Genomic DNA, 25017 nt, shown 5'->3' on the forward strand with positions numbered 1-25017 from the left:
AGCAAATGCTGTGTTTTTTTGTAAGCTTCTAGTAACTGGGTGCCTAAAGATAATACTTTTTAAAATTGGGTTTTTGTTACGTGTTGGTATATGTCAGCACAACACTGGTTCATCACTTGGTTTGGGGGCTTTTTTTTTAATGCTTGAATGATTCAAAGGTAAGTATTAAGTGGTTCAACAAACAGAAAAAAAAAAAAACATTCCTCTGAAAATGGTCAGGTACAAGGGCTTAACCCAAAATGACTGAAAAGCCAAACAGCCAATGTCCAAAGAAGAACTTTGAAAGATCTCCAGAAAGCCTGGAGAACTATTGTTCGAGACTATTTAAAAAATTTACAAGTCTGACTCCTAGAAGAAAAATATTTTTTTAAATGAGAGGTGACTCCAGGCTTTTGCCTAGTACTGCAGTTTCACTCCAATGGCCAAAAAATAATAATTATCATAATGGAAAATGTTGTTTTCATGCACATGTATGTCATTTGAAAAAAGTCATAAACAAAACTTTGTCCATGTATTCTTGGATTTATAATTATTGCTTGAATAATTTTCTAATTCCTCACAGGTCAGACAGTTCCTAGTGGTGCTGAGGGAATTCCCCAAGGAGAGCCAGGACCTGCTGGGCCACCTGGGGCACCTGGACCAGAGGGACCTCCAGGACCTCCAGGACCTCCTGGACCTCCAGGCAATGAGTTACCGGGACCTGCAGGACAACTTGGACCTCCTGGTCCACCTGGAATTCCAGGAGTTGGAAAACCAGGTTTGCCAGGAAGCCCTGGTAAACCTGGAGGAATTGGTGCTCCTGGGCCTCAAGGAGAAATGGGTCCTAGGGGTGAAGAAGGACCACCAGGGCAGTCAGGGCCTCAAGGACCCCCAGGACCACCTGGACTCCCAGGAATAGGTAAACCAGGAATACAGGGTTTACCAGGTCAAATGGGGCCCAAAGGTGAGCCAGGTCACAAAGGCCTTCCAGGTTTGCCAGGACTGCCGGGACCCAAAGGAGACAAAGGGATGGGGCTGCCAGGACCACCTGGTCACAAAGGGCATCCAGGGCTCCCTGGACCTGCTGGGCCAAGAGGATTGCCTGGTTTTGGAAAACCTGGATTGAATGGCACACCAGGCCCACAAGGACCACCAGGATTAAAGGGACAACCGGGAGAGCAAGGACCAGCAGGACTACCAGGTGAAAAAGGACAGCCTGGCTCACCAGGTCTACCTGGTCAAGGGAAGCCAGGTCAAAATGGTCCACCAGGACAACCAGGCATGCCAGGTGTGAAAGGTCATCCAGGACCACCAGGTTTACCAGGAAAGCCAGGATTGCCAGGATTTGGTAAACCGGGGCTCCCAGGACCAAAGGGTGATAAAGGTATGAGTGGGCCACCTGGATCACCTGGACCAAAGGGAGATAAGGGTTATAGCGGTCTGCCTGGTATGCCTGGACCTTCTGGACCAAACGGCCCTCAAGGTCATCCAGGCCCTATTGGGCCCCCAGGGCCTATGGGTACACCTGGTCCTAAAGGTGACTGTGGTGAAGGAGGGCCTAAAGGTCTTGATGGTACCAAGGGTGAGCCTGGTCCTCAAGGGTTACCTGGAAAGGATGGCTTGCCAGGAGACCGTGGAGAGCCAGGACCAAGAGGCCCACAAGGACCAATTGGTGCCAAAGGAGACATTGGACATGACGGTCTACCAGGTGTCCCTGGTCCTTCAGGACCTCCTGGTCTTAAAGGAGAAAGAGGATTACCAGGTGAAGTGGGACCTCAAGGCCTTAAAGGAATCCCAGGAATGGATGGTGCAGTAGGACCAAATGGGCCTCCTGGTCTTCAAGGACCAAAAGGAGATTATGGTCCTCCTGGTCCACCAGGCATTTCAGTTGAAGGGAGTCCAGGTCTACCTGGTCCTATGGGACCCCAGGGAAAAGAGGGCCCATCAGGACCCCCAGGGCAACCAGGTCTGCCTGGCCTGCCTGGACCACCAGGTCCCCCTGGAGCACCTGGTCTGTCACCCGAAATGGCAGGAGTGCTCTCTGAAATGGGCCCAGCACTAGATGGCGTTAAAGCCGGAGGTTATGGCAAGAAGGGCAAGTATGGAGGCAATGGGGCAGAAGTAATAGGTCCCAGTGGGCTGGAAATGCCAGCATTCACAGCTGTAACGACGATTCCTTTTCCACCTGTGGGCGCTCCAGTCATCTTTGACAAGCTCTTGTATAATGGTCGCCAAAACTACAACCCAGAGACTGGAATTTTCACTTGTGACATACCTGGCATTTATTACTTTGCCTACCACATTCATTGCAAGGGAGCTAATGTTTGGGTGGCTTTGATGAGAAACAATGAGCCTGTGATGTATACATATGATGAATACAAAAAGGGTTTCCTAGACCAAGCATCAGGGAGTGCAGTATTACCTCTACAACCTGGGGACACTGTGTATATTCAGCTGCCCTCAGATCAGGCTTCAGGACTTTATGCTGGACAGTATGTGCATTCCTCCTTTACTGGGTACTTGTTATATCCAATGTAAAATCACAAACTGCAGAAAGAAAGAGAGAGGGGCTTTGGTAAGAATTACACAAGAGCTTATTTTTGTATGATATAAAACATAAATTACTCTACAATGAGCATACTTTTAATGCAAAATCAGCAAATTGTTGATCCAGTCAATGAAGAGCAGAAAACAAGATAAAATATATTAAAGTTAATATGAAATCTGCAGTCTGTATAAACAATAGTTTTATAGCATAAAGCTTAAGAGATGTTTTAACTGGGAGAGCAAAAATATGTCTTTTACAGCACTGGATGATATGAAAGAATGTACAAACAGCATACAAAAAATAGCTACAGAGGTACTTTCATACACAAAGTGCCAACAATTCTTAAGAGTGCAAATTATTAGTATAAACATGGAAGTGAACATGTGACGTTTAAGTAAAAGAGGGAAAAAAGAAATGGTATAATGATAGTTACACTGTTGCAGCAGTGTCAAATTTAGTCATGTCTTTAAAATTGGCAGCTACTCCATATGGCAAAAAATGTGAAAGTATAAAACATTAGGATACAAACTATTCATTTGGGTGGGGACAATATGTTTTTGCATGCATAGACTTGTATAATCAATTTTCAGTTTTCTCTAATGATAACAGTAAGTATAAAAAGCGTCTTTTTAGAATGATGATGCAGATTGTAGCACGGTTTGTGTTGCAGCAGTCGATACATTGCCTTGTTTAATTTTTTTTGTTTTTAACATAAACCCATTTCTAGCTGTGTCTGTAGCTGTGCTGGCTGCAGAGGGCAAAACTTGAGGGCAAAGATCATTTTAATTTTCAGTAGACTGGACTGTTATGCTCAAGATGTGCGTGAAGGAATGGTATGTTTAAAGGACAGCTGTTATCGGTTGGTGAGTTGAAATGGCAGTTTGTGTGCTCTTCTGTAGAAAGAGGCCACACAAAGCATAGATGGCCCAAATTAAGTCAAAAACCCAAGAATGTTGCTGGCTGATTATTGCTCTTGAGTGAGATTTAAAGATTAAGAATGTAATATTATTTTATGTTTTGGTTTTTTTTTTTGAGATAGGTTTGTGGTTGTTGTCCTGTATTAGAATTCAAAATAAGACAAAATTGTGCTCTGAGCTATTAAAACCACTCAGTATATGCTGATAAATATTAGAGCATTATCATCAGAAAATTTCACACTTAACAAAAATCTCTATCACCAACTAAACTGTTGAATCGTATATATCAGCAATATGTGAAAACGAACAGCTTACACGTGAACACAAAGTTGTGTGTGTATAGTCGTACATGTTATAGTACAAAAATAATACTCGACAGCAAATCCTGCTGATAGACAGCAAGTCTCTGAGTCTTCTTTTCAAGTCAAAACCAGTGATACCGGTTAACATTTTTATTTACTTTTATTTAAAAATCAACTGATTGTATTCTGTGACTGTTTTGCAGGTCATATTTTTTTTATATATAGAAGCATATCACAGTGCATTTTAGTTGTTATGACAGTATATGTATGCATAAGATGGCATCATATGAGGAACACAATTTATAGATTTTAACAGTTAGATGGAGAGGTGTGTTTGAAAGCATGATAACCAAATCAATTTACCCTGTAACCTCAGTGTGTTTCCTTTATATGGTTTGGCTGTTTTCATTAATGGACTCAAAGCTGCAGCAATTCATTAACAACAGTTATGTCAGTAATTTATTATTTTTTTACTGCTGATCACTTACATGCAATAAAGAGAACAAGAAAAAATGGGAAAAGGAAATGACCATGGTGCCAATGTTGTTATTGTAACCAAAGTGTGTGTATCAGTGTTTCAAGTTTGTTATTACTGTCTGTGATGTTTTTTCTAAATAAAAATTGTTTAATTAAAAAGAATTGTCAGTGATATCATTTTGAGAAACACATTTGACTGAAGCGGCTAATGCACTTTTACAAAAAACAATAAGAAAGTGTTGGAAGTGTGCAAGAATTTGCTGCTTATTGTTTTGCTGCAGTTCAAGAGCCACAACATTTGGAAAGTGTAGAAGCTTAAAGAATTAACCGCAATAACTGGATTAATTGGCTAAGCTAGAACAACATATGAATTTTTTTTTTAATTCCTTAGTTTCAGACAGCAATTTATATTTACAAGGAAAAATTAACAGAACCAGTGCGATGTCATATCCTCTGCAATCTATGGGTTTTTACAAGCAGATATCAGGATGCCAAACATGTATTCATCAGGGCATCTTGCCTGAAAATCGGTGTTTCCTCATGAGCATCCAGGAAACGCTGCAGTGAACAGAACTACTGGGTATACTGTTAATAGAGATTGATGCTGATGCTGATGCTGCTGATGCTGTGAGGGATTTCGGCTGATTGTGCGCATGCTCAAAGCTTTCAGTGACGTTCATTCATCACATCTTCTTTGGGCACAAATGTGAACGAGGAGCTCGGCAGGACGGTGTGGAAAAAGTAAGCTGTTGGCATCATCGGTAAGCTAAGCACGTCACTCCGCTGGTTACTGGGGGTAAAAAGATGACAGATTACGTACAAAACGTATCTGTTCAACGTAAACGCTAAATTAGGTTAGCTGTTAGCAGCTGCTAATGCTCCAAACTGCTAGTGGGCGACAGCGAGGCTTATTATGGCTGAGTCTGTGTGCTCCTAATAATCTCTCTCCTCTCGCTGTCCTTAGGGTCACACTTTCCAAGGCCCTTTCTTCTCATATCGGGGAATGAGCAAGTTAAATCTCTCAGATATCCTGGAAAATCACTTAGTTCCAGTTTCCAAATATAAGAAATTGTCCCTTTTCAGCTTTAAAGATTAGATATCTTTAAATACCCTGATTGTCATCTGGATAAAATCAGAAGAAATCACCATTTTAGAAATGATGCTCTTCCCATCACTGAAGGACTCTGCTTGCAGCTATTTGTATATCACATTATTTTTCTTGTGTGTTAATAGGTTTATCCAAACATGAAAACCCAACTGAGGATGGCCCCACAGTACCAGATGAGGTAAGTATCTGTGTCTGGCATTAGTCATTAAATATGGGCATTATCTCTGAGTTGCAGCCGGAGGGTCTGCTTTTCTGTTTTGCAGCGCTTCCCTGAAGTCGGAGATACGGAAGTTAAACATGGTCCACTTTCTCATCTGGCTGCTGGTGGCTGCGCAAGTGACTGTCAGCCACTTGGACATTCTGTCACGGGACACGGTGGCCATGCCGTACCAATGGGAGTACCCCTACCTGCTCAGCCTCCTCCCTCTGCTCTTCAGCAGCCTGTCCCTCCCAAAGAACAACATCAGTTACCTGGTCCTGTCCATGATCAGTGCAGGGCTGTTTCTTTTGCACCTCTTATATATGGTAGCATGGAGATGTTTCCCGTAGCAAAACAGCTCTTCCGCCAAGGAAAAGCCTTCCGCTTCATTTTTGGCTGCTCTGCAGTTACTGCTACGTATGTTGTCATAGTGGTTGCTGCTCAAGTGCACGGCTGGCAGTTATACTACATGAAAAACTGCTGGATTCATGGTTTGATGCCACTCAGGAGAAGAAGAACAAATAGTGGATTTTTTTTAAAACTGCGAATGGACAAAACTGGTGTTTTGTTTGTTTGTTTGTTTTTATAGATGCTTTATGTCTACTTAGTTGTCATGATCATGTAATATGATTCATCATGGATCCCCAGTTTCCTTTTGAAAGCAGATGATTGTTCATTTAAATAAACCTATTTATTTTAAGCAGTAGATTCGTTTCTTGCACAAAATGTGAAGCTCATACTTACAATAGTGATGCAATGAATCATATATTGCACTTATAAACTGCTTAAAAAGTAGGCTTTGCCATGTGTTCAATAAGTCTACCTCTTATTTTCTTGTTTATGTAATGGGGGCTGCCTGCACTGCTGTTTTTAAGATACAGCATCAGAATACCCGCTTTACTGCAAACTGATTGCACACTAAACTATCCATTGTTGAAAAGATTTTTTTTAAAGAATGAAAAAGAAAGAGAACAAAATAAACGCGGTTCAGCTTATTGACTGATCTTTTGTTTTCAACTATCCTGTCTGCGCTCACGACGGACTTTTCCGCACACGGTCTGCGGCTGCGCACAGTGAATGCCACGTACTGGTTGACGTTGACAGTTTGGAGGACACTTCCTGATGCTGCTGCCCCGGTCTAGCTAGGGTAGCTAAATAGATTAGATTTTCAGGGTTTGGGGGAAACCCGTGAAATACATCGTGGTCAAGTCGCCTGGTTCAGGTAAAAAAAAAAAAACAGCACTTCTTGGGTTTGAAAGCGAGTTATGTTATAATTTAACTACAAAGCAACTGCTATGCTATCACGTACTGTTATGTTGCTAGCCAGCTACGCAGGGAGCTTACGCTAGGTTAGCTCGTCCAAACAGGTGTGGACGCTGATACATGGGGACTTGTTTAACCTAAGATTCTGTAATTTACTAATTTGATCGGATCTAAGAAGGGCAAAGTTGGGAAATCACCAGTTTACCGTCTTGCGTAGCTTTGTTACGGGTAGAGCTATTAAGTTACACAGGAAACAGCTCGTTGACGACCCATTGTTAAAAAGTAAAAGTAATATTGTATTGCAGGTCCTTCAGCTATGCAACATAATAAATATATATGTATATATGTATATTTTTTTTAAACTTATGTGGCGTGTATTGTCAGCACTGACATGGCAGTGGTGAAAAGGCCTAACAAGCGTTAGCAGTCATAGCTGTTGATGGGCCATTGACGGATGACTGCGACTTTTACGATTATCTAAAAGTTTACGTTTCGCTTCGGTTATATTGAAACGTTTGATTTCGGTGCTCCAGAAATAAACTTGCTGGATCCAGTTTCGGTAGAAATATTTATCTAGTCGTGCCCATTGAACGGTACTGTACGCTAAACGTTAGCTACCGCCCAATCCCTAGCATCCAGCCAATTACTCATCTGGCCCGGACAACCAGAGTATATACTTCAGCTTACAACATCAGGAGGCAACGGCAGAGGTAATCCAAGTCGACACTATACGCAAACGATGAGCTTTACGTTAGTCTAACACAGTGTGTGCACCCCACCTTGTTTGATTAGTGCAGACCTCTTATTGTGTACCAAAAAAAGGAGATTTGTCTTACCAATATGATATAAGTAAATAGGTTACTTTGTATGATTCACCAAATGGCTTTGAAAGCTTTCTCCTATCAGAAAGAATGATGTTTTGGCTCAAAGTCCACAAGGAGGTCTATGATTGTATAGTCTTTGCCACCTCACTTGAAAATGTTTGACCCTTAGACTCTACGGTGAAATAGTTTTTGTTGCTGGGGAGACTTACTAATCAAATCATTTAAGTAGAGGGAAGAACTCTACTGCTCTGTGTGTACCCCCATACCTCAGTCAACATTAACCCTCGAACACTAAAGTCAGGTGATTTTCACCCATGGGAATAATGTTACAAAACTGCGCATTGGTGTTCTAGGGTTAAGAGAGCTTGTCACAGTGAGGACAAGCTGCTAATTTCAGCATATTAATGTAACAGCCACATTTTATTCATAAAGCTGTTCACACAGCAGCTGACCTGTTGACCCACTTACAGTGCTCTAACCCAGTGTTTTCCACTGTTTTCACTAGTTTGAAAAAAAAGGACTTAATTAATATCTTCTATTTTGTAAGATAGACATACATGTAATAATAACTAGCTGAGCGATCTGAATGCCAAGCACAGTTACTGCTGTTCTTTTAACTGTCATTTTACTGTCTAGTAGTGCACTGCAGCATGCATGGCTCCAATTACAAACAGTATGCCAATTTTTTGTGCTCTGGGGTTCACGCAATTTAAAAAAAAATCTTATGACACATGCTATCATTTTTCTGTATTACTGTATCCTACTGTTACTATTTTAGCAGCTCAATCGATTTTCCATTTGAACCCTACAGAGAAGAGATTATGAAAATAAATGCAAATGAACTGCCTGGGCATGGGGAATGTTTTGTTTTTCACTCCAGCTCTTTTCACACATTCAGTTTGGACAGTTTCTAGATAGTGTCCTGGTGGGTAAAGACTCTGGAGGGTTGAAAGAAAAGAAAAACACAATGTGGCATAATTCTTTTTTAAGGATTATCCTCTTTTGACAATCACTAGAAGCCAAACTGTAATTGCAATTAAAATGTGATTATTTAAACAGCCCTACTTTGTACTAGGGAGCTGGAAGGGTAAAGACCGGTTTATGTCCAGTGTGACTGTCTCACCCCTTGTTGGGTAATGTCTAGAAAAGCTCAAGGCTGCACTGAACGTGTGAAAACCTCTTCTCTACTTGTGTGAAGTGGTGGGAGCAGAAGAGGTCAGACGGCACCATGAACGGCCAGCTGGACCTGAGCGGTAAGCTGATCATCAAAGCCCAGTTGGGTGACGACATCCGACGTATTCCCATCCATAATGAAGACATTACCTATGATGAGCTGGTGCTGATGATGCAGCGTGTCTTCAGGGGCAAGCTGCAGAGTAACGACGAGGTCACAATCAAATACAAGGATGAAGGTGAGTCAGGATACAGACAAGGCCTGTGAGTGTCAGGTTGTCCTCTGGTGACAGGTGTAGTTCATTTTCTTTGAAAATGACAATTTATTCTATGGTTAATGATGTTTTGTCTCGCTTTCCCATTTACAGATGATGACCTTATTACTATTTTTGACAGCTCTGACCTGTCGTTCGCCATCCAGTGCAGTAGAATACTCAAACTGACTTTGTTTGGTAAGAAATCAAAACATGTTCTCTTGTGGATTGTATATATATATATATATATATAGATATAGATAGATAGATATGCCTACACATCCACACAAGTTTTTTTCTTGATGAATTCAAGGCTGAAGATGTTTGGTCTTTTATTTCAGCTGTTACAGCAGCCAGTCACTGGAGGGCAGTCCAGCTTATTTTTTAAACAGCAAACCTCAGCTTATTACTGTCCAAATGAAAATGAGCTGCACTCCCTTCTCACTAATTTGTGATGGAATTTCTGTCTCCTAGTGCTGATTAAATAAACAAACACTGTGACAAGTAGTAGATGGATATACTTTCTACCAGTTATTCTGGTTCCTAGTCTTAAAATTTCAGACATGCTAATTGTTTTTTAGTATCTTTGGTGTGGCTTTTTTGCCTTTATTATGACAGGCAGATGAGAGTTTACAAAGAAAAACATAAGAGAGAGGCAAGATGCAACAATGGCCCGTAGCAGAATCAAACCCTTATAGCATATGGGTCACCTGCCCAACCCAGTGAGCTAAACCGGATAATTTCACAGTCATTCAGTAACTCAGCAGGTGTAACTCGCTGAATAACCACTTACTCAACAGCTAGCAGGCCTCACCCTGACATGGCAGTTGGGGCCTTTTGGTGTCATGAGATTTCTGGGATTTTACAGAGCTTTTTACATCTAGTATGTTATTTGTCTGAAAGTGAAGTCATATAAAAATTGACTTAGATCAAAGGGATGCACTGCAAAGTGAGATTGGGTTAGTGGGATATGTGTTGGGTTTTTTTTTTGTTCATTTGTTTTTGTTTTTTCCTCTCTTCTCTCTTTTAACCTGCCTACATCCATCCATCCATCCATTTTCTTAGCCAATTTCCCAGTACAGGTTTGGTGCTTGTCCCAGGTGTCACAGGGCAAGATGCATAATTTACCCTGGGCATGTTGCCAGCAGATCACAAGGCCCCTGGCTACATCACCATAATATATCACTATTGTAAAATATACTGATCATATAATCTGTAGCAGGCTATGTTTAGAGTTCTGATTTAAAACAAGCTCCAAGTATATTATTATTCCTCTCTTAATCAAGCAGCTCTTGATTAGTTCACGCTGTGTGGAAGAATGACGTGTCATGCACACAGAGTCTGAAGCAGAAAGATTGGGGTCTTATGCTTTGTCAAGCCTGCTAATGCAAACTAAGCCTGGCTGTGTTGATTGTGTTTTGTAGTACACATTTTAGCCTCATGGGTAAAGTGTTTTCGGTTTATAGTCAATATCAGGCTTAAGTTTTAAATGAGAAATTTTATTATTAATGTTAAATATTTTTAAATTGTAATGTCAATCATTCCCAGCTTCACCTATTGCCATGAGCTTTGGATAGTGACTGAAAAAATGAGATTGAAGGTACAAGTGTTGAAAATGGGTTCCATCCAAAGGGCGCTTGGGCACTCGCTTAGAGATAGGGTGAGGACCTCAGTCTTTTGGAAGGCGCTCAGAGTAGAGCTACTGCTCCATATTAAAAGCAACCAGTTGAGGTAGTTTGGGCATCTGATTTTAGGAAGCCTCCTAGGCAAGGTGTTTCAGACATGTACAACTGGAGAAGATCCCAGAACGTGCTGGAGAGATGATGCCCCTCGGTTTGCGTGAGGGCACCTGGGCGTCCCCTGAAGAGCTAAAGAAGGTGGCTGGGGAGAGGGAGGCCAGGGCATATCTGGTTAGACCGCCTACCCAGATAAGTGGCAGAAAATGGATTGATGGATGGGAATTATATATATATGTTTTATAACACATAATGAAACGGTGCATATAAAAAAGCTTTTTCTCAGCATCCATCCATTCGCTTCCGCTCATCCTGTTCAGGGTCGCGAGGTGGGCTGGAGCCTATCCCAGCTGTCACAGGGGCAGAGGCAGGGTACACCCTGAACAGGTCGCCAGCCTGTCGCAGGGCCAACACAGAGAGACAGACAACCTTTCACACTCACATTCACGCTCTCATTCACACCTATGGGCAATTTAGAGTAGCCAATTAACCTAACCCCAGTAAGTGCATGTCTTTGGAATGTGGGGGGAAACCCAAGCATGGGAAGACTCCACCACAGAGAGGGGAGAGGCCTGGGCCAAGGTGGAATCGAACCCAGACCTTTCAGATGTAATTGTGAGGCAGCAGTGCTAACCACTGTGCCACCGTGCTGCCCTTTTTTCTCAGCATATTTTTTAAAAATAAAGGCCATCAGTTTAGTTCTGTTATGTCTAAGGAAAAAAGGTACATTCATGTTATATAGAAATAGATTGATAATTGATGCTGATTGAAATATACTGATCATAAATGCCACATTTTAATTTTTTTCTTTCCATCACAGCAAAAATATATGTTTATATAAAGCAGTATACACCAGATCTGAATCTGTGAAAATATACGTTGATTCTTTCCGTGATCATACTTTCCGACAGGCCATTTTTACAGTACAGGTGTTTTGTTATTCTGTTAACACAACAGCCAAGACTTTGTCCAGTGTTTGGCTGGTGGATACTCTTGTATTTTTAGAACATTGTCTTTCCTGCCTGTAAATAATAGTGTTAGAGATTTGTCAGCATGGGAACATAGGCAGAGCACAGTAGTACTGCCTCGAATACCATATTTGGGCTCTGGAGATTGGGCAGTAATAAACGGCAAATATTTTGAAGCTTGGATCTCTTCATTGTACCTCAGTGTTCATCTGCGTGCTCACTCACTGAATCGTAGAGAGAAAGGCATGCCGTATCTGAGTGGACTGTGTAGCAGTGTTGTCCATAAGTTTTTACAGTAGGTACTTTTATTTTGTTAAAAAGTTGCTTAAGAGCAATGAGTAGTCACTAACCTTGAGGCCGAGTCACTAGGTTTTCAGTAGTGATGTGAACCTGTGTTTTAAATAACCAATGAACATATCCAAATAGTCATGTTTGAGTATCGCCCTAAAGCATGGTATAAATAAAAGTTCAACTTTAGGGTCTTTAAACTGTTCCCTACAGCTGTGAAAAGAGTGTGACTGTAACTATAGCAAACCATGTGTTAAAACTATTCTCATTTAAAAGCCTTTTTCACAAAGTTAAAAGTGCAGTACACACACACACACACACACTCTTGAAACTGTATTAACAACATGATGTTGTTTCCTATGCTCTGCTCAGTCACTCCTGCTGTAGCCACTATTATTAGCATGGAAGCTGAAAGATTTTTTTTCCCCCCGTCTTCTTTTAAAAAAAGAAAAAAAGTTGTTTTACTTCGTACAAATCAAAGCAGAGCCCTGGCTCTGATCGCATGTCGTGACCTCACGTGGAAATTACACCGTCCAACATGTGTTGTATTCAAAGGCAGGGAGAGGAGCTGGAATCCCATGACGGTCTGCGTCTCAGCACAGTGCCTCGTGAGCCCATCCATCTCCGTTCAGCATTATTCAGTCAGAAAGAGAAACTTGTGTGAGAGAGGAATGTAGAGCAAGCTCCAGTTTATTCTTTTTGCAGTGGAAATTTCACTCTTTGGTCAGTGAGACGATAATGGCTAAAAGTAGCTTGAGAAGCCTATATGGTACAGGTCACATATAGTTGAATATTTTGAACAGCTTTGTCCTGTGTTTCCTGCAGATTAGCAGGTTTCAGTTTATTGCCAATAACCCAGCTCCATTGTTAGTTAAATGCTTAGCTGTCGGGGCGCGTTGATGAGGATTCCTGCTCGGTGCAGCAGCTGTTGTGAATGGCTTTGTGGAAGCAACCATGTGATAGATGATCTGAGTAATCCCAGGTAGAGTGTGGAGCCAACAGATCATCACCAATAACATGCCCACATTTTATTGCTTTCCAAACCACTGAAGTGCAGAAGTCATATAGCCATATATATTTTTTTTTTTTTACCAGCATGTTCTGAGCTAAAAATCTCAACACATTTTTACTAGCCACTTAGCTCCCAGGTGTTGTTTATTAATTGTGTATTTCCAGTGTAACGTTTTGTCCAACGCCTAACGTGAAGTTCACTGTGTGATTTTATTGTCAGGCGTCAATCCCTATAAACACTTATTAATAAGTCTGCAGGCACTGAGGTGTTTCTGGGAGTGTGAGCCAATGCTGTTTGATTCAGCGCCCTCATTAGAGTTCAATCTGACCCAGATATTCCTGACTGACTAACATCTAGACCAGAATATATGTCAACAAGCAGTTCTAGACAGTATTACCCCAACTGGGAGAAATGTCAAAATAAATGAGATACAGATTCAGTAATGTACAAAAGGGGGTATTTTTATTTATTTATTTATTTTTTTTATTTAAAGTTTCCACAGTAACCTGTTCAGGGATGGAGAAGTTTGACTTTGCTTAACCCATATAAAGGATTTTTTTTTTCTGATTTTTCTTTCTTGGGGCCTCTGTCTTCATCTTTTTATCTGCAGTTAATGGTCAGCCGCGGCCTTTGGAATCCAGTCAGGTGAAGTACCTGCGCAGGGAGCTCATCGAGCTCAGGAATAAAGTCAACAACCTCCTTGATACCCTGGAGCCCCCCACAGAGCCTGGTCTGGCTGCTACAGCACCAGACAGTGGTAAGCACTCTCACATGCAAACTAGACCGTGTAACCTTATTATACAATATAAGTTTATTGACAAATTCAGTATTGGTGAGTAATCATTACAAAACAACAACAATGAAATATGTACATGAATGTGTACTTCGGACAAGAGTCACTGGATAATCAACAGTTCTTCCACACCTGCAGAGATCCTTGTAATCAGGTGTTTTGATCATTCTTTTTGTTATAGTTTCTCCTTTGTTTCCTTTTAGATCTAAAGTTGTCATACAGTGCTGTATTTTCCCCCTGGCTGATTTCTTAGTTTTATGCAAATTCGTCAGACTTTCATCTTTCAGATCATCAAACAAATTTTAATATTAGAAAAGAAAACCAGAGTAAATGCAAAATGCAGTTTTTATATAATGATTTCATTTATTAAGGGGGAAAACATCTATCCAAACCTACCAGGCTCTATGTGAAAGAGTAATTGTCTCCTAAAACTAATAACTGGTTTTGCCACACTTGGCAGTAAGAACTGCAGTCAGGCCTTTGCAATAACTGGCAATGAGTCTTTCATATAGCTGTGGAGGAATTTTGGCCCACTCTTCTCTGCAGAATTGTTTTGATTCAGCCACATTGAAGGGTTTTCCAGCATGATTGGCCTGTTTACGCTCATGCCAATACATCTCGGATTTAAGTCCAGACTTTGACTAGACGCTCCAAAACCTCTCTCTTTGAGCCTTTCAGAGGTGGGCTTGCTGGTGTGTTTCAGATCATTGTCCTGCTGCATAACCCAAGTGCCTTTGAGCTTCAGACATTCTCCTTCAGGATTTTCTGGTAGAGAGCAGAATTCATGATTCCATCAAATTACGGCAAGTTGTCCTGAAGCACCAAAGCAGCTACAGACCATCACACTACCACCACCATGTTTGATTGTTGGTTTGATGTTCTTTTTTATGCCAGATGTAACGAGAATGCAAACCTTCCAAAAAAATCCAATTTTTGTTTGTTTTGTCCAGTCTGAATAATGAACACTCACTTTAACTGAGGCAAGTGAGGCCTGCAGTTCTTTAGATGATGTTCTGGGTTCTTTTCTGACCTCCTGGATGAGTTGTCGATGTGCTCTTGGAGTAATTTTGGTAGGATGGCACCTCCTGTGAAGGTTCAACACTGTTCCAAGTTTTCTCCATTTATGGATAACGGCTCTCACTGTGGTTCACTGGAGTCCCAAACTGATAGATGTCAGTGACTTTGTTTCTCAGCTGTTTTGAGGTGCTTTAGATTGTGGAATAATGTGTTGCTTTTTGAGATCTTTTAGCCTACTTCACGCTGTCAGACAGGTTCTGTTTAAGGGATTTCTTGATTCACAGGTCTGGCACTAATCAGGGGCTGGTTGTGACTAGTGAAACTCAATTGGGTTTTTCTAAAAAAAAAATGTCATTAATCACAGTTTAACAAGAGGGAGCACTTACTTTTTCACATGGAGCTGGGTAGGTTTGAATAGCTTTTTTTCACTTAAATGAAATCATCATTTAAGACTGTATTTGTATTTACTAATATTAAAATTAGTTTGATCTGAAAAGGTGCAAAAAGCTAAGAAGTCAGAAAGGGGAAAAATACTTTTTGACAGTACTGTATGTTGGGTCTCACTATAATCTTGCTGATGTGGACTGCGTGACCTTCTTGACAAATAAAAGTGGTTCATAGTCCACAGTATTGCAGGCAGGATTATAAGAGCTGTATCCCACAAAGACATTGGCACCAGACTGAGACGGTTTAACTGGAGTCAGTGACCTGCTGGAATCATTTTAATGCATTTTTAAACGAATATTTGTCTGCAGCTCGACTCTAAATTTGTTACATACTAGATCAGTCCAGTTTTGATTGTGGTCACTCTCGCCCACATATGCGCACATGTTGAGCAAAAACGAGCTCTTTTCTGAATAATCATACCGACCAAAGCTTTTATATTATATTATAGCTGTAGGCTGCTACATTGAAACTGATTTGGGCTTCAGTTTGCAATTTTTTATGAGCTATAAAGTGACAGATTCTTATATATATATATATATATCTATATATATATATATATATATATATATATATATATATATATATATATATATATATATATATATATATATATATATATATATATATATATATAATTATCACTTCTTAACAATATGTGCTTTTATGATTTTTTTCCTTCTTTTTTTCCATTAAGGATTGACTGAGTTAAATATTTTAAGGGGATAATCTGGAAAACTTTTTTTGTCAGGAATGCCCAAACCCTCGTTCACCTATTACATTTCTGTCTCTGTGGCATCTAAACAAGCCAAAATGTTGTCTTAGTGCCACATTACGCTTTCCTTTTTAGAATCAGTGGATGGACGTGAAGGAAAAGTTGTGGCAGCTGACCCCACAGTAAAACAGGCCACTCCAGTCAGTGCAGCTAGCATGTCAGCCTTCGACCCATTAAAAAACCAGGATGAGGTCAACAAGAATGTCATCTCTCTTTTGGCCTGAGCGAGGACCAGGCCCCAGGTAGTGCTTAAGTTCAGATACTGTAGAAGATGCTATCTTTGATCATTTATTTTTGTTTCATTGTGTACTTGCTAAATGAGACATTCATGTCTGTGCCTTTGTGTGCTGTTTGTATAGTTCCCCCAGCAGTTGCAGCAGAGGAGCGCTCAGGAACCCCTGATAGTATTGCTTCTTTCCCTCATCTGCAGCACCTCAGCCAGGAGTGCCACCCCAGCCACAGGCTCCGTATCCTGGAGTGCAGCAGGGACCCCCAGCGAGCATGGATGGTGAGACACTCACATACACATCTACTGAAGGAAATACAAAAATAACATCTTCTGAGGCAGATACTTATCTTCAAAAAAAAAAATAAAATCAGCACTGTTGCAGATGTCTCTATAAGCACAGGGTATAAGAGGAACCCTGCAGTGTGAATGATTAAGCAATTACATGTTTTACAGTGGGGCTGTTAAATGGGATGTTTTCCAACTTTGCCACCAAAGTAGCCTTATTAAATGTGACTGCCTCCTGAGCAAGCATGTTTACAAGTGCTCATCCAGGACAATTTGTTTTCCAAGAGTAGTTCTGCCTGAAAAATTAAACTGAAGAATGTTTAAAATAAAATAGAAACTCATTCAGTTGCCAGTTTATTAGATACATTCTGTTATAAGCACCAGCTTCTACTGCTATCATTGTGCAGGGTCGATTTCCATTATTTGGTGTTGTGGCTCATTAAGCTTTATATTTCATCTTGCCAAAGAAACAACAACAGATGATCTAGTGGATATCATGGAATTTAAGAATATTCTTTGGATCTGAATAGCTTAAATGAAGAAATATAGTTGATTTAAAAGAACACAATCGGCTTTCATTCGCAACAGTGCGTGCACACAAATCTGTGCTTAGACTGAGTGCAGGAACGTTTCACACACAGATGTGGCAGTCATCTATTATTTTCTTTGACAAATTTGTACAAAACAAAAACTTTAGAATTACCTCAGAGCACAGGGCGGCCTGCACTGTGGGTGATTAAGCGGTCACGGCCCACACTGCAGCAACATACACCGCATGCACAAATTATAAAGAATTTCATTTGTCATTTTACAGTTTTCCAACACAAACCAAAAAAACATGCACATAAAATAAAATGAATTAAATGTAACAAAGAATAAATATTTAATGGAAAGGTGTTGCCTTTATCATTGCTTTTCCTTAAAATATTCTAATAAGCACACCTTTCACCTAGATTTCACCCAGTCCAGGTTAAACAGAACCCAAAAAGTTCTTGATACTTCCTTCATATTTGTGATCATAGATTAGATTTAAATGCTTACCATGTTAAAACAACACTCACCGTCTCAGGGGAGAGAGCGTTCACTAGCTCAGTCATTGCTCCTAGCTGCTTAGCCAGTTTAGAGTTGTGCTGGAGCGTGATTAGGCATATAATGCATATGTAGCGACCTTGGGGCAAGAGGAAAAGTACACTGTGGATAGGTCAGCATTATTATTTCAATTACTTTAGTCAGAAATTCTCCTGTTTTTATTATTATTATTACTGTGCACCAGGAACATTTATTCATTAGTGAATGAGGCCCACTAATTTAATTGCAAAGGTTGATTGTTCTGTGCAATTTACAAGTGTAATTTACACTGACGTATGATCTGTTTCCATTTCCCATATTACTGATTATTACACATACTGTGAGCTTGTTTTTCCGTGTTTTTTTTATTTTGTTTTGTTTGTTTTTTGGCATTCTGACCCATTCTTCTGTTGAAGCAACAGATTTTTTTTTTTTTTTTGAATAACTAATCACCACTAAGCTACAGTTTATCTTAACGAAGTGTAAACATGAGCATCCACTGTTATTAATATGCATCTTTCAGCAGGCCTTATCGTAGCTCTCCCTTGTGTGCAATTTTTAACTCTGACACATCCCTGATAAAGATAAATGAATAAAACATACCAGGCAGCATGTTGGGGGGGAAAAATAATTTTGTTAACACTGCTACATTCTAGGATCCAGCTGTCCGGGGGTTTGGTCTTCCATGCCAATCGCGCTTGTTCTCATTCTTTATCCAAACTTCTCACTTAACACTTTCTGGCCTATCTTTTGTTGTAAAAGACAGCCAGCCAGGTGCAGAGCCACAGAGGTGAAGTATTTTGTATCGTTTCACTCATTGCTGTGAGTGTGCTGGATTGTTTTGAGCTTGTGGTTTGGCTCAGCTGAATGTGGAGGCCAGTGGAGTGATGAAATAGCCTCATGTTGCCGCCCTGCAAGACTGTAACTTTCACTCTGAGCAGTCACTCTGCAGACTCCTGACCACACCTGCTACACTGAAGAGCAGCGCACAAGTTGTATGACTTTCCATTTAACTGGTGGTTTGTGGTTTGGCCTGGTTAGAGCAGCAGAACCTATCCACGGGGCATAGTAAGAGTTTAGCTGGTCCAGAAGATAGAGGGAGTTAGCCAGCAGCACACTATGTTTTACTCAGACAACTGAACAGAAAACTGTTGGATCCTTTTTTTTTTTACTTGTGTCACAGGAAGATTAAGAGAGTCGACACGAGTTTCAGACAAATATGTAACTTGTTGATATGGAGCCTCACTTATAACTGTTTCATAGGCAAAAGGAGCCATACATGCAAAATCTTGAATCTATAAGAAAAAATTTGATGAGAGAACATGTATAACTATGACAAAACTGACAGAAGCATTAAACCTCTTAGGCCCCAGTCATACAGGGCTAGAGACCTGTCGAAAACCATCTGGCAACGCCCGTTCATGAGGGGAAAAGCGCGCATTCGCTGATACTTTGTGGGTGCTGGATTTTTCCGGCAGTCTCTGTGAAATCAGCAGCTGAGCTCCTTTAATGCAGGCCCTAGAGAGACCAGTCATTAACCCCCTGGAGAGTGGTTGCTGGCAGTTGCTAATGTGAATTGTTTGCAAAGTGGTAAAGAGTGCTGCACTGAAAACCTCTACAGTATGTGAGTGCATTGGAGACAAGTTGGCATCCTCCATGTGAACTATACTGGTGACCGCAGCAACATGCTAGTGACCAAACATTCGCAAACTACTCACCAAGCGGTAATGAAAATTTGCAACGCAACCTGGAAATGGAGAATGTTCACCTTTGAAGTAAAAGTTGCATCTTTGAAATGTGCTGGGCGCAGAACAAGGCACAACTTTTGCTTTTTGCTGTTTCTGGTTTGTGTCGCACAAACAATCGCTCACAACCAATTGGGGAATGCACGTTTTTTCCGTTGTGACTGGAGGTTGCCGTGGAGCGGCGGGAGGGGGTGTCAACAGCTGGTCTCTAGGCCTGTGTGAATTAGGCCTTAGGGAAACCTGACAACACATAAGCTGAGGTGGTGAATTGAAGCCAGACTGTAGGAAATTAAACATGAGAGGGCTCATTGTAATGACATGATTTCTCTCAATATGGCAGGCAGAGAAATTAAAATAAGTTTCAAGGATTAAAATAGAGATGTCACTAGCTGATGCTGATTTCAGAGCATTGTGGTTCATATTTTTAATCATTTATGCTTATAAACACCATACTTTTGAATTGTATCAGTTACTTTGTGAAAATTGTGTGCAGATTAAGAAGTAGCTGAAATTGTAATAAAGTGCATAAAAAAGAGACCCGGCAAAAAACAGTTAAGATTTTAGAAATTTGTTTGTGTTTCCTGATAGGTTTTATGTACCTTTTTATTTGTAATTATTTATTTATGTGTATAATATCATGGAGGCAAAGTGAGGCAAGGCTGAGATAGTTTGGTTAGTTTGTGCAGAGGAGAGATGGTTATATTAGACAAAGGATGTTCAATATGGAGCTGTCAGGCAGGAGGAGAAGAAGAAGACCACAGAGAAGGTTCATGGGTGTAGTGAAGGAAGACATGCAGAGGATTGATGTGGCAGAGGAGGATGCTGGGAATAGGGTGAGATGGAGGCAGATAATCTGCTGTGGTGACCCGTAAAGGGAGGAGCCAAAGAAGTAGTACTAGTAATATCAACTTATTAAATGAAAGTTAATTATATAAAGTTTACCATCATTTCATGCTATTACATTTGACACAAAACATTATTGTGCCATTGAAGACCTGATGTGTGGGTGCATCTAACAAAAACATTTTAGATCTTGTCCAGGTGTGTGCTGGACGGCAACACACCTGGACAGGCAGTTAGATGTTCGGTAGCTGACCGACCGTTAGTGTTTGACGTGAGAGGTCATCCACCTCATCAAACATGTGTAAACCAACTTTAACCACACTGCACTCTAACTTTGCTGATCTCTGCGAGTTTTCTCCCTGCACAGCAAAGAATAACAGTTACACAGCTGAGGTTAGATATGATCTTCTAAATTCAAACTTTATGCCCAACACAGCAGCAGTTTGTCATTTTCTATTCCTTAGTTTTTTGAGTTCCTCTGCTTACTTCCAGAGCTGCAGATGGTTGCACACAAAGACGGTAAACTACATCCTGCACAGGCTCTTCTTTCCCTCAACGTTATTCCTGTCCTCGGTTGCAGACTAGTATGAAAGCCTTAAGGCAAATCAGAGCAGCCAGTCAATGCAAAAGAATTTAATAAAATGGTAATATGTGAGACTGTATGCCAACTGAGGCATGTGTGGCCTTTTTAAAGGTAGCCTCAAGCTCACTTTTAATGCAAGCTTAGGTTACTTGTTAGTGTAAGAATTCTGCTAACAAGATCCATAAGCAGATGGTAAAGATTTTACGCCATCATCTGATGGACGCTTGGCAAAATTTTTACATCTTTGCAAGAAAGAAAGAAACTGTAAACACGTGCGCATGTAACAGTGACTCACACAGTTACATGAGACTCTTTATCAGATGGCAGATGTGTGTTCGGTGTGAATGTTTATTTAAAAATAGAACCTCATTACTCCTTCTAAAGGCATGTGGAGAGGTCAGCAGGACTACAGCCAAAGTGAAAATCATTCTTCTGCCTCCTGTCATATCTTTTGCCCCTGATGGTTGACCTCTTGGGGTACACCGAAGTGAAAGGCCAAAGCGGTCAGACAGCCGTGCATCCGCCCCATCTCCCTTACATAACTCTCATGATGGATTACAGACGAGGAGAACAGGAGAGCCATTTCACACACATGCTTCGCCACACATTTAAGACCGTAGTGTTCATGTTAAAGAAGATAACACATGGTTGCCACACCACTGCAGTGTTTGTAAAGAGACATCAAAGAGGTACTCTTAAGTATTTAGCTGTCAGGTGTCTCTCAAACCAGTGTTTCCAGACTGAAATATTCCAGCAGACATTACTATGTACTGTATGAAATGTGTTTTTGATGAGTTAATTCCTTTGTGACATGTAGTTGTATGGATTTATTGTAAGTGCAGTAATGTTCAGAATAATTTGATAGGTGCTCCAACTTTCCTCTAGTGTAAATTCCCAGAACTGTGAAAATAAGCACCGGTTTTTACCAGTACTTGAAAAGCCAGTGAACCCAGCCCTCTTTCATTAGGCTTCTCTCTTTGTGCTTTCATGCATCGTCACCCTAATTATTTGCCAGGCCGGAGATTTGGGGGTAGCATTTAGGCCTTGTTAAGGGAGAGAACAGTTGTTGCCAGGTCTTTGCACGTTTGCTGAACTCTTGGGCATTTGATTAGAAAATTTAATGAGCCAATTAAAGTAACAATAACAAAAAGATTTGCGGTGAAAAAGATGTGCAATGGCACACTGTCAAGAAAGATACATTCCTGCTTACTGACTCTGTTAAACGATGTAAGTGAGGATGCTCCAGGTTTATTATTTAAAGCAAAATATTTGGTGGACTCGACTCTTTAGACATGATCATCTCATGTGCCTGTAAGCGGTGCAGACCGGTGAGTCCATAGTTAATAACTCTCTGCAGGATGTCACTGTCTGCAAACATAGACACGTCTACTTGTTGTGATGCAAGAAAATACAGGATTATGTCTGCGAGCCTGCAGTGTTGTTTTGGTTTTTTTTTTGTTTTTTTTTTAGGTCTGCTCAGGCGCATGCAGGCTGCTTTCTCGCATGAAGCCAAATCTTACTGTAATTTGCCACAGAGCAGTCTCTGTGGGAGATAGTTATTTCAAAGTGGTTGCAGCTGTTTTCATTAAAGCAGTTGTGTCATTCTGTCCTGATGCACAGGTGTATCCATGAAGATGGTCCCACGTGTGTCTGGCGGTAGATCAGATGATGTTGGATTTCCCAAAAAAAAGCCAATGCAGCTAAGTGACTTGCAAGCTGCTGCAAATGTGTAAATGCATCCAGTTACCTGAGACCTATCCTAATCTTAATCTTCCCAAATGCCTGTGGAGGTAGCCTGCTGATCATGGTAGCAAGAATTATACTGAAATTAGCTGCTGAAAAGATGCTCCCAAAAAGCTCATTAAGCTGTTACAGCAGTGGTTAGTATAACCGGTGGTTTGAGAGCCAGTGAAGGTAATCAAACTTGTGCTTGTAGTCATTAATAGTATTTATGTTAATTATTTCTTGTTCAGGGTGAAGCCGGGTGGCTTAGTGGTGAAGCCGGTGACCAATACATATGCCGCTTTGCAGTGCGGGTGGCACAGGTTCGCGTCCCGGCCCTTCGCAATTTGCCTGCATGTCTTCCCCTGTATCTTCTCCCATTTCCTGTCTTTCTCCACTGATGATAAAAGCCACGGTGGCCAAAAATGCCACAAAAAAAGAAAAAAAATCTGTTGTTCAGTTCAGTGTTTCCTCCAAGTTCACTGCTTTAAAAGCAATGATGAGGACGTGAATCTAATAACAGTGGTTCATATTCCTGTGAGACAGTCTTTAATTCTTTGTCACTGATCATGATTGTCCCCACCTCTTCAGGTCAAGTGTACCAGCAATACCAAGCTCCAGGTGGATACCCTCCTCAACAGCCAGGTGCCCCACCTCAGCAGCAGTATGGTGTGCAGTACCCAGGTAAGAATATAAGTGGTTGTGATGTAAGCAGAAAAATGGGTAGCTGCTGTTTCGTGAAGTGGATTTCTTTTATCTCTGGAGAGAATTTAAAGAAACTCTCCCTGTCTCTCAGCAGGATACAGCCCTCAGCCCGGCGCCCCTCCACAGCCACAGCAGCAGTTCCAGAACTACGCTCCTCCCTCTTCACAGGCTTCAGCTCCTGGTGCAGCGCCAGCTCAAGGCTTCCAAGGAGGGCAGCAGCAGCAGACCCATCCACCTCAGGGAGGCCAGCAGTATCCACCAGGAGCTTTTCCCGCCACAAAACTACACCTCCCAGGGCTGGCCAGCCTGCTAACTACAGCATGCCGCCCAGCTCCCAGCCTGCCTCAGGGTACCAACCCCGCCCAGGATACACCCCACCTCCAGGCAGCACTGTCACCCTCCACCTGGAGTTGCCAACCCGTATGCCCGAAACCGCCCCCCTTATGGCCAGGGCTACACTCAACCAGGGCCTGGGTACCGGTAAAAGGAGGATAACAGATGTTACGGATCCATCATCATCCTATGTGGCTCCAGCTGTTTGACATGGGTGCAGGAATCAGGTTTACTGTTCTGCACCTCCCCACCCCCACCCCCTTGTACAATTATCAAATCCAAATATTAAAAAAAAAAAGCACCCTCCCCCTCGAGTCTGATGGTAGTGTTTGTACGCTGTCGATCCAACACACCACTCTGTTCTGGCCCTGGTGTGTGCTCCTTGTGTTATTTTCCTGTCTTCTCCCGCCACTTCCGCTGTCTGCTCGGCCCTCTTGTATCTGTCATGGTAAAAATGTATCCAGTCTGTCTGCACACACCTGGAAGACCAAAACAGGCTGTTGCACAAACTGTTTGTCCTTTCCATGGTAACGCTTCACTTGGAGAGAAAGATCAGCATTCAGTCTGCATTTACTGCAAAGTCTCCACCTGTTGTCTTGAATTTCCTCAACATAGATGCATTCATAAAACACTATCTCAATGAAAAGTTACCCCTTAGTCTTGTTTTGTTTAATTCTTTTTGATCAATTTCATCACCGTGTCGGTATAATGATATGTCAGTGATGGTGGGAACACTAGCTAAGTGATGGCCCTATGGGAGGTATAGATGGCCCGTCCATGAAGAGGACTTCTTTTGTTTAGTTTCTAATATCACCTCAAGTAAAGCTAGCTATTCCTTTTTCTCTCTTATCACTGGTTTTTAACTAATATCAAATCAAATTGCTCCTTCAAGTGAGATTAGTTGTTTATGTATAAACTGTAACATTTTTTTCTTTAACCTAATAAATGATTGAGACCCATTTGGAGTCCTTTTTCTTTAATTTTTTGGTTGTGTTGTTGTGATGTCTTGCAGTCTTTTCCTCAACACACTGACTCTGGTTTTTATGAGTTCATGTCTCTGTTAAGTTTGGCTTGTCTCTTCCTCTTCTCCCCCGCCCAGATTTGGAAAACTGTGGTAATGCTGGTATTCCCATTTCATTTTTCCCCGCATGTGGGATGTGGTCAGTCTTTCTTGTTGAACTGTCTCACCAAGTGAGAAGAATTGGGCGCACCAAGTTAATAACATTTAGAGAAGGCTGTGTAATATTTCTCACCACCTGGCGTGTGCCAAACTGAGACTGCACTCTTTGTCTGCTGTGAATGACCCACAGTTATTGATAGCGCAGTGTTAGGGTTTTGTGTCTGCTTCTGTTATAGCAGCGATGCCAAGCGTGTTCATGTGTGCACAGTTGATGCATTGAGTTGCTTTCTTGCAGAAAGAGGACTGG

The 25017-nt window shown here is 41.3% G+C and overlaps 3 protein-coding genes across 3 annotated transcripts in view; all 3 read left to right on the forward strand.

Annotated features, from left to right (window-relative positions):
• col8a1a (collagen, type VIII, alpha 1a) overlaps positions 1-3014 on the forward strand; it is a 3945-nt gene extending 931 nt beyond the window's left edge. The window contains exon 2 of the mRNA XM_030758219.1: positions 563-3014. Within this exon, the coding sequence (XP_030614079.1) occupies positions 563-2517 (1955 nt within the window). The 3' untranslated portion in view covers positions 2518-3014. The remainder of the gene's footprint in view (positions 1-562) is intronic.
• Positions 3015-4882: 1868 nt separating this feature from the next.
• On the forward strand, positions 4883-6230 carry LOC115801094 (protein jagunal homolog 1-A-like). The gene is given in 5 exon segments (XM_030758804.1): positions 4883-4984; positions 5457-5509; positions 5595-5833; positions 5836-5997; positions 6000-6230. Coding segments are annotated over 4 exon segments (498 nt in total). The 5' UTR covers positions 4883-4984; positions 5457-5468; the 3' UTR covers positions 6056-6230.
• A 386-nt stretch (positions 6231-6616) lies between these two features.
• On the forward strand, positions 6617-23741 carry tfg (trafficking from ER to golgi regulator). Its single transcript, XM_030758277.1, is given in 14 exon segments — positions 6617-6752; positions 8816-9029; positions 9159-9242; positions 13659-13805; positions 15310-15318; positions 16180-16287; positions 16290-16319; positions 16437-16492; positions 16495-16585; positions 23144-23236; positions 23349-23524; positions 23526-23551; positions 23553-23649; positions 23652-23741. Coding segments are annotated over 13 exon segments (1191 nt in total). The 5' UTR covers positions 6617-6752; positions 8816-8845.
• The last annotated feature ends 1276 nt before the right edge of the window (positions 23742-25017 follow it).

The sequence above is a fragment of the Archocentrus centrarchus genome, chromosome 21 (genome assembly GCF_007364275.1).
Source record: "Archocentrus centrarchus isolate MPI-CPG fArcCen1 chromosome 21, fArcCen1, whole genome shotgun sequence".
NCBI classification, from domain to species: domain Eukaryota; kingdom Metazoa; phylum Chordata; class Actinopteri; order Cichliformes; family Cichlidae; genus Archocentrus; species Archocentrus centrarchus.